We start from the raw sequence: 15,820 nt of genomic DNA, 5'->3' as shown, positions 1-15,820 counted from the left end.
AAGAATCTTTATCTAGTCTGGAAAAGGAGGAAAGCAGGGAAGGCTTCCTGGAGGAGGTGACCTCTAAAAAAACCAAGCAGGAGTTACACAGGTACAGGTAGAAGGAATGATAGATTCAAGGAGGAGAGAGCATGCTGAGGTGGAAAGCTATAAGAGGTGGAGATGATTAAAGCTTAGACATGAGGGTGGCAAGCATTGAGAGATCAGCTATAGAGGTGGGCTAGAGACAGGCTTCAGGCTTACATGGCATTGACCTTGAAGACATCTCGTGAAAATGGACATTGAGATTCACAACATTGACACATCTCCAAAGAGCTTGGCATGTGACAGGCATCCCTGACTTCATCCTCACGGCGGCCCCTGTGATGTCGGTCTGCAAAGTGCTTGAGATAATTCGGCGTGGCTTAGGGCACTTTGCTGCTATTAAGTGCCCACATAAATGGCAACGTATTGGCTCCAACGTTTGATTTCCTATTTTTCTTTCCATTTGTGTGTCACCTGTAATTAGGGTTCCAAAGTGCTCCGTGCACCAAAGTGCTCAGAGTGATTTTTCTATTGAAACAGAAAGAAGAGGAGACACTTTGCAGATTGCAAAGTGGAAAAGACCAAGCAACTCTCTCTATCTTCTGTGTGGGCACTTGTGTTGATTTATGAGACCTACAATAACATGCCTCACTTTTTTTCTTAAAGGAGTGGATTTATCTTTCTCTCTGCTACTCATGTGTGTGTGTGCATGTGCACGCGCACACACACGAGCACACGCATGCTCCCATGCAGTTCTTTTTTAAAAATATATATATTTTATTGATTTTGTACAGAGAGGAAGGGAGAGAGATAGTTAGAAACATCGATGATGAGAGAGAGTCATCGATCAGCTGCCTCTTGCACACTGCCCACTGGGGATATGCCCACAACCAAGGTACATGCCCTTCACTGGAATCGAACCCGGGACCTTTGAGTCCCCAAGCCGACACTCTATCCACCGAGCCAAACTGGTTTTGGCATCCCATGCAGTTCTGGCTCTCTTTATTACTGGCAGCCTCAGCAGCAACAGATATTTATTGAGCATCTATTACGTGTGGACACAAACTCAGAAGTGCCTCTGCCAGATCTTAGCTCCATCATTTGGGGATTAAGTTGTTCATTCATTCATGTAACCGACAATTACTGAGCACAGCACCAGGCTTTGTTCTAAGGGCTGAGAACACAGGATGAACTTGGCTTGTCTGTAGAGGTTCCATTTCAGCTGAGAGCTGAGGGGTGAAGGGGGCAGCAGCATTGAGAAATCGTTCGGGGAAAGTGTTCTAGGAAGAGGGAAGTGTGTGCAAAGGCCCTGAGAAGGAAAAGGTCTTAGCTTCTTAAGACCGCAGAGAGGCCAAAACCGGTTTGGCTCAGTGGTAGAGCGTCGGTCTGCGGACTGAGGGGTCCCGGGTTCAATTCCGGTCAAGGGCAAGCACATTGGTTGCGGGTGCATCCCCAGTGGGGGGTGTGCAGGAGGCAGCTGGTCGATGTTTCTCTCTCATCGGCATTTCTAGCTCTCTATCTCTCTCCCTTCCTCTCTGTAAAAAATCAATAAAATATATATTTTTTAAAAGACCGCAGAGAGGTTTGAACCGGAAGGTGTAAAACACACACTGAAACCTCACACACAACTGGTGGGCAGGTCAAATGGCTCAGCCCCGTTGAATAAACAGGATGGCAGTGCCTCGAATCAGTGGTCGGCAAACTGCGGCTCGTGAGCCACATGCGGCTCTTTGGCCCCTTGAGTTTTTAGCAAAGGCCAGCTTAGTAGTACCCTAATTAAGTTAATAACAATGTACCTACCTATATAGTTTAAGTTTAAAAAATTTGGCTCTCAAAAGAAATCTCAATCGTTGTACTGTTGATATTTGGCTCTGTTGACTTAATGAGTTTGCCAACCACTGCCTCAAATCATTAAACGTGATTAAAAATGATTTAACTCCCATCATTCTCCTGCCCTGGTGTTTGCCACACTTTCGTGATCCCCAATGAAGTGTGATTGTCCAGTTCTGCTTACAAGAACTAAAGGGGTTTCCTAATGTAAATTGAAGAGAGTTTTGTCCTAAATCATGGATTGTTCAGGAAAGGACTCCTGTTGGGTTTGAAGGATATTGAACTAAACTTTGGCTTTTTTGTTGTTGTTAATCCTCACCTGAGTATTTTTTTCATTTTTTTTTTTTTAGTGTGGGGATGGGGGGGGGGGAGGTTATAAATGTCAAGAGAGATACATGAATTGGTTGCCTCTCCCATGCACCCCATCATGGCCGGGGTTCAGGATCACCCGCAGCCCAGGCATTGCCCTTGGCGGGGAATAGAACCTGTGACCACTTGGTGAGTAGGTTGGTGCTTTAACCACTAAACACACTGGCCAGGGCACAACTCATGCTTTAAATAAAAACGCTTTTCTTTTAAAAAGTGGAAATTGTTGCTAACAATAAAAATAAAGATACTGAATTTTGGAAAATCTGGACTAAGATCCAAGACTTGGGTGGAGCTGAGTGTTGGTTTCCCACTCCAAATGGGCAGCCAGGAACCACAATCCACACCTGGCCCACTTGCCTCATTTTTGCCTCCTGGAGTCCCCTGTAGGCATTTGGGTCCGTGCTCACTGCACTGAAAAAAGCTTAGAGTACTAGTTAAGTATACAATTTTACCTATATGTCCCCAAAAATTCTAGTTTAGCACTTCTTAGTTGGGATTCAGGAATCTGTATTTTAACAACTCCACCAGGTGATTCTCATCATGAGAGAAGTTTGGGAAACACTGGCCTAAAAGATAGCCAGGTCTTAATCGCTGGAACCTGTGGATGTTACCTTAAATGATCAAAAGGCTTTTGCAAGTGTGACTGAATGAAGGATCATGGCATGTTGCAAGTATCTTGGATTATCCAGATGGGCCCAATGTCACAAGCGGCCTTACAGGATGGAGGCCGAGGGAGATTTGAAGAGAGAGAGCTGAGAAGGTCCTGTGATGACTGACATCCTTCTTAAAGTTAATCCCTCCATCCACTCGCCTGACCTTATTTTATTACCTTGTATTTATTTATTTATTTATTTATTTATTTATTTATTTATTTATTTTTGTACCACTTACTACTAACTCAAGCATTCATATTCACTAGTTGGATGAATTAAACGTGATTCCCACCCCCTGAAGGCAAACCCCAAGATGGGAAGGATTTTTTTGGGGGGTGGGGGCGCGGGGTAAGGGTTGGAGGAGATTTAAATGCTGTATTCTGAGCGCCTGGCCTATAATAGTTGCTCAATGGATGTCTGAATGAAGAAACAGTGCTCGACGCAAAGTCTGCGTCTGGCGAAAGCCACAAGCGGGAAAGCCGAGGAGCATCAGGTTCATGGCACTGACCTTGGCCCGGGGCGCCTCCAGCCCATTGCAGGTGACAACAGCGGGGGCGGGGCCGCCTGCCCGGAACCCGCGTGCAGCCGGCTGCGGTTTCCGGCCGCGGCGGACACTTCCGGCGGAGGGACCGTCCCGTGGCACCCGGCACGGCGGAGGGCGACGCGGAGGGCCGGCGGCGGGGGCCATGGACCACCACAGCCTGGACGAGTTCCGCAGGCGCTGGCAGGAGGAGCTGGCGCAGGCCCAGGCGCAGCGGAAGCGGCGGCGGCCCGAGGCTGCGGAGCGGCGGGCGCGGCGGCCCGAGGTGGCTCCCGGGCGCGGCGAGCAGGCCTCGGGGTACCTGGCGCTGGCGCAGGGCCTGCTGGAGGGCGCGAGCCGGCCCCCGGCGGCGCGGGCGGCCGGGGCCGAGAGGCAGGACGCGGCGAGCCGCTCCCGCTCCCCGCCAGCCCGTGACGGGGCCGGGGGCGCGGAGCAGCTGGTGGACCAGCTCATCCGAGACCTGGTGAGTGGCCGTCGCCTCCGGCCGAGGCCAGCCCCGGCCCCACCCCCCGGTACAACCTCCCAGGGAAAGGAACTGTGTGTCGCCAGTGTGGGGAGAAAAACGAGTGAGGTTCCACTCGCCCCTGTGCGTGCACAGAGGTTCTCCCGAAGCAGTGGTTCCCAACTGGGGCGACTAAACGGGAGTGTGGAGGGGCGTTGCTGCGGGCAGAGGCCAGGGATGCTCAGGAACATCTTAACGCACAGAGCAGCCCTCCCGCCCCAGTTATCTGGCCCCAAATGTCCGTGAAGCTAAGACCGAGGCATCTTGCTTTAGAGGGATCCCTAAACTTTTAACAAGGTCACCTTTAGGGAAGAGGACTAGGACATGGGTAGGAAGTGATTTTGACTGGTCTCTGAATGCTGTTTGCACTATTCAAGCTTCAACTGCATATGTATTACTTCGACAATAATGAAAAAGGAATAATCCTTCGGGGACTATCATTATTATAGTATGGAGGCTTTATCATTTTGTTGGGCATGGGTCTCTCTGTGAAACTGGAGGAAGATGGGGAGCCTTACGTCCCCTTCGCTCCCCAAAAAACCCTCTTCTCTCCCCAAAAAGCCTCCTTTACCGAGTGGGGATAAACAGGATCACCTGAACATATTCATGGTTAAGAGAGCAAGGCAGCAAGTTTTAATGGGTCTTTAAAATAAGGGTTCTGTTATTGGCAAGTTGATTTGGTGAATGATGGCTTAATGGTTAACATGTTATGCAATTATATTCAAATACTATTAATAGCCGTGAGTTTTTACCAGGTGTCTGGGTCCTGTGCTCTGCTTTATCTCTAAGGCTAGAAAGAACCTTTTTTGGTGTATGTTATTGACCTTCTCATTTCATGTGACAGTTCTGACACATGGAAATGCATGCCGGCATCACTCCTGCTTCTGTAGGAAACGGGTCGTCCCTGAAGTCTGACAGATACAGAAAGAAAACCAGTGCCATGGGAAAAAGGCTTAGCCCCCGATGAGGTGCTCAGGTCAGTCCGGGTCTGTGCAGAGTTATTGCCACGGAAGTACATAGGTTTGTAGGCCGAGGCAAGACCAGCCCTTGGGAGCAGAAATAAACTGGAAATCGGATTATTGGGTAAGGTGACCAGACATCCTGCTTTTGGCGGGACAGTCCCGCTTTTTAACAATTCGTCCTGGGTCCCATGGCGTTTGAAATAAGTCCCGATTTTTGGACGCGGGACAAATTGTGAAAAATCGGGATTGTCCCGCCAAAAGCAGAAGGTCTGGTCACCTTATTATTGGGACAAAGGCAAGCTCGTGGCCTCGCAGCTGAAGTCCTCCCCACTGAGTGTGACAGTGTCTTCAGGCTGCACAAGCTTGGGTGGTAGCATAGTCTTTTCAAATGGAGGGAACTCAAAGAGGTTTTTCTGCCTTTGGCCAGGCGTACCCAGCTGACAATGCCAGGGATTGCATTCAGGTGCAGGCCTGTTGGGCTCTACATTTCACCAGGTGGGAGTTTCCCAAACTGGACTTGGTATAAGAATCACCTTAGCCGAAACCGGTTTGGCTCAATGGATAGAGCGTCGGCTTGGGGACTGAAGGGTCCCGGGTTCGATTCCGGTCAAGGGCATGTACCTTGGTTGCGGGCACATCTCCAGTAGGGGGTGTGCAAGAGACAGCTGATCGATGACTCTCGTCGATGTTTCTAACTCGCTATCTCTCTCCCTTCCTCTCTGTACAAAATCAATAAAATATATTTAACAACAACAACAAAAAAAGAATCACCTTAGACCAGTGGTCAGCAAACTCATTAGTTAACAGAGCCAAATATCAACAGTACAATGACTGAAATTTCTTTTGAGAGCCACATTTTTTAAACTTAAACTTCTTCTAACGCCACTTCTTCAAAATAGACTCACCCAGGCCGTGGTATTTTGTGGAAGAGCCACATTCAAGGGGCTAAAGAGTTGCATGTGGCTCGAGAGCCGAGGTTTGCCGACCACTGCCTTAGGCTTTATTAGAGTCTGGATTCTGCAGACTGTCCATTCTCAGAGGGAAGGTGGGGGTGGGAAGAGATCAACCAAAGAACTTGTATGCATATATGCATAACCCATGCACACAGACAACAGCGGGGTGAAGGCCTGGGATGGGGTTAGTGGTGGGCTAGAAGGGATCAGTGGGGGGAAACAGAGGGACATGTAATACTTTCAACAATAAAGGTTAAAAAAAATAAAATCTGGGTTCTGACCCCTCCCCAGACCTGCTGCCTGTCATTGAGCAGAGAAAGAGCCCAGAAATCAGCCAGTTGGGACGATCAGGCAGGTTTTGAGATACTCTCTGCTGTACAGTTTCTTTGGTTTGAGGTCCTGATTCTGAAGGCTTTCCAGCCCTAACACTAGTGAGGGGTAGGCATTGATACCAAAAATAGTGGCGTCCTGCCGAAACCGGTTTGGCTCAGTGGTTGAGCGTCGGTCTGCGGACTGAAAGGTCCCGGGTTTGATTCCGGTCAAGGGAATGTACCTTGGTTGCAGGCACGTCCCCAGTAGGGGGTGTGCAAGAGGCAGCTGATCGATGATTCTCTCTCATCGACGTTTCTAGCTATCTCCCTCTCTAAAAAACCAATAAAATATATTTAAAAAAAAAATAGTGGCGTCCTAACTTAAGTATTCTAGAAATGGGAGGGACTTGACTACTGGGAGTTTGCAAGGGCACATCCGAAGCTAAGGGTAGTTGTGAAAGCTGTCCTGGAACCGGGGGGTGATCTCTGCTCCCCCCAATCGCCACATTAGGTCCTGGGAGCCTCCGTGTAGTGCACAGCTGTGAGTAGCAGCCAGCCTTTGGGGTACCTCTAAATTTGTTTTTAGTATTTTGCAATCAACAGTGACACTGCTCTAAGTAAAGTAATACAGGTGGTCCTCGGGTTATGTCGGGCTCGACTTGTTTCGTGGTTACGTCGCCATCTCCGATTTACAGTATTTATTTAAAAAAAAAGTTCCGTCATTTTGATGTATGTACATATGTGCTTTATGTTTTTTATTATTTATTTACCACAGGTCAAGGTCAGGAATTATCATCTTTTACATTTTTCTTTTTTACTGTTTCACTTCATTACTGCTGTGTCTGTGCTCCCTGTGAGGGACGCAGGTGCTTATGTAGGTGGGTTCCGCCTTACAGTGAAAATTGAGTTACATTGCGCCATAGGAACAGATCTCGTCATAATCTGAGGACTGCCTGTAATTCCTTGTGGTGCCTACATGCTGTCTCCTTGGTTCTGTCTCAAAGGTCTAGAGACCTCATTATCTTTTTCAGCTCGTCCAGTAACCCTCTCCGGTGGCCATTGTTAGCCCCATTTGGCAGATGAGCGTGAGGAAGGTAATTGATTTTTTAAAACATTACTTAATTGTTTAAAGTATTACACAAATCTCCTTTTCCCCCCTCTGTCCTCTCCCCAGCCACTCCTTTCGCCAAGCACAAGCCCTCACCCCCCTACTGTCTGGGTCCATTGGTTTTGCTCATACGCATGCATACAATCCTTTGGTTGATCTCCTACCTCCTCACCCCCCACCTTCCCTCATAGGTTGTATAGTCTGTTCGATGCGTCCGTGTCTCTGGTTCTAATTGTGTACATCAGTTTGTTATGCATTATATTCCACAAATGAGTGAGATCGTGTGATATGGTAATTGATTTTTTAAAGGGGTAGTAAGCCCAATATTTTAAGTCTGAGAAATGATGGTAACCTTTATAGAAAAGGCTTTGACTCATAATTTATTGGTTGTAAGCCTCAAAGCCCACAGAGATCTGACTGGTAATACAGATGAATAAAGTAGTCTAGGTGTTGCTGATTGTGCCCTCTTCCCCTAATTCATCAGATGGTGGTTTGTTTGCATCTTTCCCAGGTTCCTGCCATACTTCTGTGATGATTTGTTTCATAATGGCTGTCGTTCTTTTTATCACATTGCATACTGTACTGTAGAGTTTGTCTTTCTGATAGCCCTAAACTAGGGAAAATACTTAATCATTTTTCTTGATGCATGGCCATCCTCTTGGTCTTCTTGTTCCACTTTTTAAAGTTTTTGCTTTTTAAATCAAACCTTTTATTGAGGTGGACGGATCATAAATGTACAGCATGGTGAATTTCCAAGAGTATATATCCATGCAAACAGCACCCAGGTTACAGAACAGTATTACCAACTTGTCAGAACCCCGTGTTTGCTCCTTCACAACGAGGCATATCCCCAAGGGTAACCACCACGCAACTCCTAACACCTGCTTTTAGTTTTGTCTGTTTTTGAACTAGAAGTAGAATCATGAGCATGTATGCGCCTGTGTTCGGGTTCTCATGCACAGCATCATGTATAAGGTTTGTCCCTAGGGATATGCCACATTTTATTCTAATGTTGATGATAACTACAATAGTTTATTAGTAGCCAGTTTGAGACTCTAGGAATAGTGCTGCTGTGAACATTTTCCACATCTTTTGGAATGTATACTCATTTTTCTTGGATTTAACCCTGGTTGTGGAATTCCTGGGTCATGAAGGATGCATATGTTCAGCGTTAATAGATATTGACCAACAATTCTCCAAAGTGATTGTGCTGGTTTTCTCACTCATGAAAGTAACTCAAGTATGTGGACCATAGTATTTCATGTCGTCTTTGACATAAATGTAACAACACCTAACCGAGACTACACCACTTGACCCCAACATGGGCAAGAGAATAATGACAAGCTGGGAAGTTCATGCTATGGCTTGGGTAAAGGTGGAGCCACTGCCCATGTCAACTAATCATTGCCATGTAGGAATTTGGGCTCAGCGTTGGCCGTCTTCAGATTTTTGTTTTTAAATTAGGAATGTTTACTTTAATGTGGACGCTTTGTTTTTGCTGCACAAAAATACCCCAAACTTTGGCCTAACACTGTTCAGCTCACCATGTTGCAGAGGGGCAGTGTGGACGGGGCATGGAGGGGCTCACGCGTGTCTGAGGTGATCTGCTGCCAGCTTTGCTAGCTGTTGGCTCTGTGTGTGTTTGTGTCTCATCATTCAGCAGGTTAGCCCTGGGTGGGCCTTTTCACAGCTGAGAGAGCCGAAGATCGGCAAGCCCCAGTGCTTTTGAAGTCCCCGCCTAGGTCATGTTTGTTATTGTCAGATTGGCCAAAGCAAGCCATGTGGCCACGCCTGGAGTCAGTGTAGAATTAACCCAAATGCCTGCAATTAGGGAGCATGAACAGAGTCGGGGTCATTAATCCAACAAAGTACCACAAACTCTTCCCATTTTTAATTGCTGATAACCAATCCTATCTAATGAAAGAGTGATATACAAATTTACCATCACTCCAACACACAAGATGGCTGCCTCCATGTGAACACAAGATGGCTGCCACAAGATCGCCAGCAGGGGAGGGCAGTTGGGAGGGACCAGGCCTGCAAGGGAAGGCAGTTGGAGGCGATCAAGGGAGGGCAATTAGGGGTGATCAGGCCTGCAGGGGAGGGCAGTTGGGGGAGATCAAGCCTGCAGGGGAGAGCAGTAGTGGGGGACCAGGCCTGCAGGGGAAGACAATTAGGGGAAAACAGGCCTGCAGGGGAACAATTAGGCATCAATTAGGCTGGCAGGGGACTAGTTAGGGGGTGATCAGGCTGGCAGGCAGAAACAGTTAGGGGCAATCAGGAAGGCAGGCAGGCAGGCGAGCAGTTGGGAGCCAGCAGTCCTGGATTGTGAGAGCGACATCCCTTGAGGGGTCCCAGATTGGAGAGGGTGCAGGCTGGGTTGAGGGACACCCCTCCCACCCGTGCATGAATTTCATGCACCGGGCTTCTAGTCTTATATAGTAAAAGCCTAATATGCTAAGTGTCCAGTCATCCAATTGGCTGTTCAACCAATCAAAGCGTACTATGCTAATTATATGCTAAGGCCGCTCAATTGCTTGCTATGATGTTCACTGACCACCAGGGGGCAGACAGTCCAACTGGTTGGTTAGCTTGCTGCTGGGGTCTAGCTGATAAGAACTGAGTGAGGCAGCCCGGACACACCCTGGAGCCCTCCTGCAGTCCCTCCCCAGCCCCGCTTGTGCACCAGTGGGGTCCCTCAGCCTGGCCTGTTCTCTCTCGCAATCTGGGACTCCTCAGGGGATGTCAGAGAGCCATTTTTGGCTAGACAGCAGAACAACTGGTCACTATGACATGCACTGACCACCAGCAGGCAGACGCTCGATGCAGGAGCTGCCCCCTGGTAGTCATGTGCTCCCATGGAGAGTGCTGTTCAGCCAGAAACTGGGCTCACAGCTAGTGAGCGTAGTGGCAACTCCCGGACTGCGAGAGGGCACAGGCCAGGCTGGGGGATGCTCCCAAGTGCAAGAATTCCGTGCACCAGACCTCTAGTTTAAAAATAACTACAATATTTAAGCACTAACATTGCAGGTGCAACCAAAGCTGTCTGTGGGTTAGTTAGGTCTGCCTCGGGTCACGAGCCTGTGATCTTTTTGCCTTGCGTCTTCCCGAGAATCTTTGCTTGATTCACAGGTAACTCCTACGAAGGACAATGTATTTTTATTTGGGAACTCCCCAGAAACTCACTGGCCAGTCCGCTTGATATAAAAGGCAAATAAAAACCTGATACCATTCCTCCCTTATCCCCAACCTTTGGTGCACTCTTTTAGATTGATGCATTCTTGTGCATTTTGGGCGCAGTCTCTTTCACTTCAAGTGTTATCACTGGAGTGAGAACAACTGCTACGTTAGCAGCCAGGAGTTGAGTTGCCTTTGCCTGGGTAAATGGGCAGTACTGCTTCAGAGACTCATCAGGCGTGGTAAGGGACAGATCTTTGATGGACAAGCACAACTGACATGAAAACTTAGAAATGATTCTCCTTGAGCCTTGTCTTCTCTTGTGAAGCTTTTCAGAATAGCACTTAGAAGCCATCTCGCTTTGGGTGGCGAGTTGGGAACACCTAAATTGCCTTCTTGGTGTATGGTTAAACTGGTGAAAGAAATGATGCATGCAGCACTCACTTTCTCTGTCTTTTGTCTTCCGTTTTCCTCTCTCCATGAACTCAGGCTTCTGGAAGATAGTGAAGCCACTTGAGTCTAATTATAAGTGTGCTGCTTGCTTCTTTCACTGTGGAGGTTGTGATTTCCAGTTGCTTGGTCCCATTTTTATTTAGGTGATGTATCTGGACTCTGGCCTGAAAGCAACAAGCACCTAATTCACAGTGACTTAAAAACCGAAACCGGAATCTATTGATTCATGTAACTGAAAATTCCAGGTGGCATGCTTGCCCTGGGAGCTTAGATAATGTAACCAGGGATATATCTCCGTCTCTTGGTCTGACTTTCCTTTTATTGGCTTTATTCAAAGGCTGGCTTTTCTCTCTTTTGGATAAAATGGCTACCAGCAACTGCAGTCTTACTTTGTCAGGTTAGCAACCAGGGGAAAGAGAGCATCTGTTATGGTTTTATGCAGCAAATCATGAACTTTAGTTCTCATTGGTCCATATCAGGTCATGTGTCCATCCTTGAGCCAATTTGGCCAAGCTTGTATTCCCTGCCTGTTCCTGAATATAAGGGCGGGGTCAGCCCCATCTAAACCATGTTGACCAAGAGTGAGAGTGAGGTGATTTCCTAAAAGAAAAGGAGAGGGAACGGGTATTGGGCAGTGGATACAAGAGATACCCACTTTTAAGTGGGTAGCAGATGCCCACTTTAAGTGTTCGAAGCAGTACCAGGGTATGGGAATGTATGTTCATCCAGCATACGTACATGTATCCATCAGCTGGGTGCTGGGGAATCGGCAGTAAACAGAATGGATACCTCCTGACCTCAGAAGCCTAGTCTTGCTTCTTTTAACTAAAAGGATGACATTAATGAATGCAGATAACTCTGGCTCTAGATGCAGTCTTTGCTCTACAGTCAGGCAGTCATGAGTTCAAATTCAGCCTCTACTGCTGACAGGCTGTCTGGCCTTGGGCAGGTGAGCTTCCTCTGCTCTGTGAGGATGATGCGAGGACATAACTCTTGTCCGAGGTGATGACTAAGACATTCGTAGCACCAAGCCTGATGTACAGTAGGCAGCCAGTACATTTATTCTGTTGCTGTTATTATCGTTAGTATTTTAGAAGTGTTCATTTCACTTCCTCTTTGCTCAGAGTTATCACTGATAAACCCCTGGCTCCCTGCCTCTGGGTTTGGGAATCCCCAGAGGGCAGTGTTTGTTGTCTTACTCTTAGTGCAGTAGGGACGTTTGTTTAGTTGAAGTAAGAATTGCTGCTTCCTATAGCAGCCTTACGAAGTGGCTCTTTGGGTCTTGAGGACGTTCGAAGCATTCTTCAATGTATGATTTAGGTTTTCTAGCCTGATAAAAGTTTAATACTATTGTACTGTCGATATTTATTGCTCACTCTGCCAATATTTAATTCATCATCAGCCTACTTCTGTGTTTTCAACAAATCAATTGGATGACTTAACTTCTGTTTTTAAATTAGAAACAAGGAGACTTTCTAGTGTGAAATGAGAAGACAAATGGAATCAAATGTGAACTCGTGAACTGTACTACCTGGAAAGACTTCCCTTCCTCTTTGCTATTATTTGCCTTTTGTTTAAGGCTCAGCTTGAATTCTCTCTCCTGTATTTACTTTTTCCTGATTCTTCTAGCCCAAAGTTCTTTTCCTTCTCCCTTTCCCTCAACTAAAAGGTTCTGTGGTAATTGGCATTCTTTTTTCTTCTTCTTCTATGAATGATCAGGAGTTTCTACTGAAGCACATTTTCCCCCTCTCTCTTATATATATATATATTTATTGATTTCAGAGAAGAAGGGAGAGGGAGAGAGAGATAGAAACATCAATGATGAGAGATAATCATTGACCGGCTGCCTCCTGCATGTCCTCTACTGGAAATCGAGCCCGAAACCCAGGCATGTGCCCTTGACTGGAATCCAATCGGGATCCTTCAGTCCGCAGGCTGATGCTCTATCCATTTAGCCAAACCAGCTAGGGCTACTGAGGCACATTTTGAAATAGACTGTAGATCCTAGAACAACTTGTAACTTAGGTCATCTCTTTATTGGACGTTTCTGCTGCTTAAAGCATTTGGGGTTTCATTCCACAAACATTCACTAAGTGGCTTCTTAGTATCAGGCGCTCCTGTAGGCACTGAGAATACAACAGTAAACAGGACGGGGGGCGGAGGTGGGGTGCGGGGACCTGTACCCTTACAGAACTTGTATTCTAGGAAAGAGGAGAAGACAGAATGAACAAATAATCGCCAGGTGTTAAATGGTCTGGAGAAAAATTAAGCAGGTAGAAGGGATATAGTTGTATGTGTTTGGGAAGAGCTGTAATTTTAAATAGCTACAACATTTCACAGAAGAGAGAGCAAGCATTCAGAGACCTGGGGAGGGGATTCTAGGCACAGAACAGAAAGTGCCACGGTTCTCTGGTGGCCGGGGCCGGCTGGCTTCATGGGCCGGGGCAACCTGTATGATCACAGGGGGCTCCAGGCTCAGAGGGAGCTTGTGCTTGGTTTAATGCTAGAAATTTGTATCATTTTTAAACGAGGGGACCCACATTTTTGTTTCACAATAGTCTCCACAAATTATGTAGCCCATCCAGTTGGTAGGAATATGCTTGGAGAGTTTAGGATCCTGACATGAGTGATATTATTTGCATGGAATTTAACCCTAGGTTCCCAAGGTCCCACCTCCCTCTGTCCCACCATGAGAGAGCTCAGTCTTGTCTTCAGCAAAGCTGGAATTAAGGCCACTGCCCAGAGTCTCTGCTCCATGTGAAGCACAGTCCACCCCAGCATCTGGCCAGCTTAGCTCGTGTTCCCAGCTGTAGTCCATTGCGTATGGGGTCTGCATGGCTATGGGACCTGCCGCTGCTTAAGGCCACGTGGTGGGCTAGCACACGGATGAATGTGGGTCACGGAGCAAACAAACTGAAGCACAAGAGCAAACAAGCAAAGGAGGGCAAGGGGGCAAGAAGCGAGAACTCTTTGTCTTGGGCTTATAACTACCCTTCAGGATTTCGTGCGCTTACAGTGGCTCTGCCCCCAGCCAGTTGTCTTTTTCCCAGGTTAGACTTACAGGCAAGCACCTTCCCTACATCATCCGACTTCACTGCCCATGTGCTCATCTTCCCCCTTGATCCCTTTCCCCAGTGATTTGCCGGGAGGGAATGGGCCCGTGGTTCCTTGTGGGTGCAAAGCTGCAGCTTCCTGAAGTTGCCCAGCTCACCGTGCTTACAATGTCTGGCCTTCCCTTTGCTCTCTTCCTATGACTATTAATAACTAGCTAATTAACAAAGATAACATCCAGAAGTATAGAAAAAAGAAATAATTCTCTTAATGTCATTGCTCAGAAGCTTCTGCTTTGTGTAAGAAAACAAGGATTTTGAGACAAATTTGGGAGTAAATAAATGAATACCTATTTATCTTGACATTGTTTCAGCCCCCGGCACTCCGATTTTTTTTTTTCTTTAAAGGAGACACAGGTGAAACTGGAACTCATCCACTCCTGATTGAGATCGTGTGGGTCTTCTCCACTCGGCTTTTGCAGTGTGTGGAAAGCTGAGATAAATTCCTTTAGAAAACAGTCTCCTTTCAGTCACAGATTTAGCAGAAATGTTATTACATATCTATTGTTTGAACTCGAGTTGCTTGTCTCAGTTTCTTAAAACACCACCTAGAGAGAGCTTTAGTGTTCTGTCTGCCCTGGAGATATACATTGGGAACAAAACTGAAGTCCGCTTCTTCACTTTTTACTGATTTGGCTCTTAGTAATTATCCCTTCTTCTACTAAACAAGAGAAGACAGATTAAATTTCTGACAGTAAGACACAAAACCAATCCATTTACAGAATTAGTCTTACATTAGCACATAGGAGTACAAATCAGCCTCCCTGGGGAGGGATCCATTTGCAATTTCTCTTAGCATTTTTGGAGTAAGTCCAGTAGACTTTGGGAAAATCGAGTATTCACTGACTTTGAATTAACAAAGTAACTTGACCCCTCTGTGTTTTTTTTGTGTTTTTTTTTTTTGCTTGGTTTAGAAAGTATTGATTTTTATATCAGTCTATAATTTAGGGTTTTGATTCTCAACTTTTAGTGTGCACAAGGCTCCCTGAGGAAGAGATGCTTAAGCCCACCCTTGGAAATTGGCGGCAGTAGGTCTGAGAGACCGTGGGCATATTTTAATGCCACAGATAGTTTTGATGAGTAATACAGGACACGAGTCATCAATAGAGGTAGAAAATCAATATCTGAGCCATTAACTAATTAAAAGTCAGATTGTATGTTACCAAAAAGATTTTTTCTTTAAATTTGAAGGAATGTTAATATTTTGAATTTATTGCTTTTCTGGATCATAAATTGGGCCATTCTTACGTTGCTTGGGCTATTACTGCAAAATTACTATTCTCTCTAAACATTTTAGTCATGTTGACAGTCTTACTGTCTGACCAGGTTTTCCTATATTAATATTTCCAGTGTCTTTAATCTCTTTTTTCTTGCAATATCTTTTTTGCTTAAATTCCAGTTTATCCGTGCCCATGTTTTTAAGACAGTATACGTACAGACTTAGTGGATGTGTTCCATAATTTTTAAATGGCTGTGCGCTTCAGAAAGGCCTAGGTGGAGGTCTGATAGTACCTTTTAGTTCACAGAGTATTTCTCTGCACATTAGTAGCAAGTAACATTCTTTGCTTATATTTATGAACTCTGGGCAGACCAAGCCAGAGCTTACGACATGCTGCTGCTGCTCTTAGGGTGTAGGTGGTTACAGGGCTACAGCCTCTGTCCAGGATGTGGCTCCCGTTTCTTGTCTAATTATGGTTCCTTTAAAGAGTTGCATTTTCAACCACAAGGTCAAACATGCTCATAACTCAGTCCTTAGTAAGGTGTTTTCCAAGTGATAACATTACTATTAACAAAGTGAATGATATGCTTCACCTTGAAGATACTCTT

The 15,820-nt window shown here is 46.3% G+C and overlaps 1 protein-coding gene across 1 annotated transcript in view; it reads left to right on the top strand.

Moving 5' to 3' along the window:
- The first annotated feature begins 3,474 nt into the window (after window positions 1–3,474).
- FBXW8 (F-box and WD repeat domain containing 8) overlaps window positions 3,475–15,820 on the top strand; it is a 109,504-nt gene continuing 97,158 nt past the window's right edge. Inside the window, exon 1 of the mRNA XM_036448888.2 lies at window positions 3,475–3,880. Within this exon, the coding sequence (XP_036304781.1) occupies window positions 3,563–3,880 (318 nt within the window). The 5' untranslated portion in view covers window positions 3,475–3,562. The remainder of the gene's footprint in view (window positions 3,881–15,820) is intronic.

Source organism: Pipistrellus kuhlii, unplaced genomic scaffold, assembly GCF_014108245.1.
Source record: "Pipistrellus kuhlii isolate mPipKuh1 unplaced genomic scaffold, mPipKuh1.p scaffold_m20_p_20, whole genome shotgun sequence".
Lineage (NCBI taxonomy): Eukaryota > Metazoa > Chordata > Mammalia > Chiroptera > Vespertilionidae > Pipistrellus > Pipistrellus kuhlii.
The sequence above is the reverse complement of the archived record's forward strand: the minus strand, read 5'-3'. Positions and strand labels throughout refer to the sequence as shown.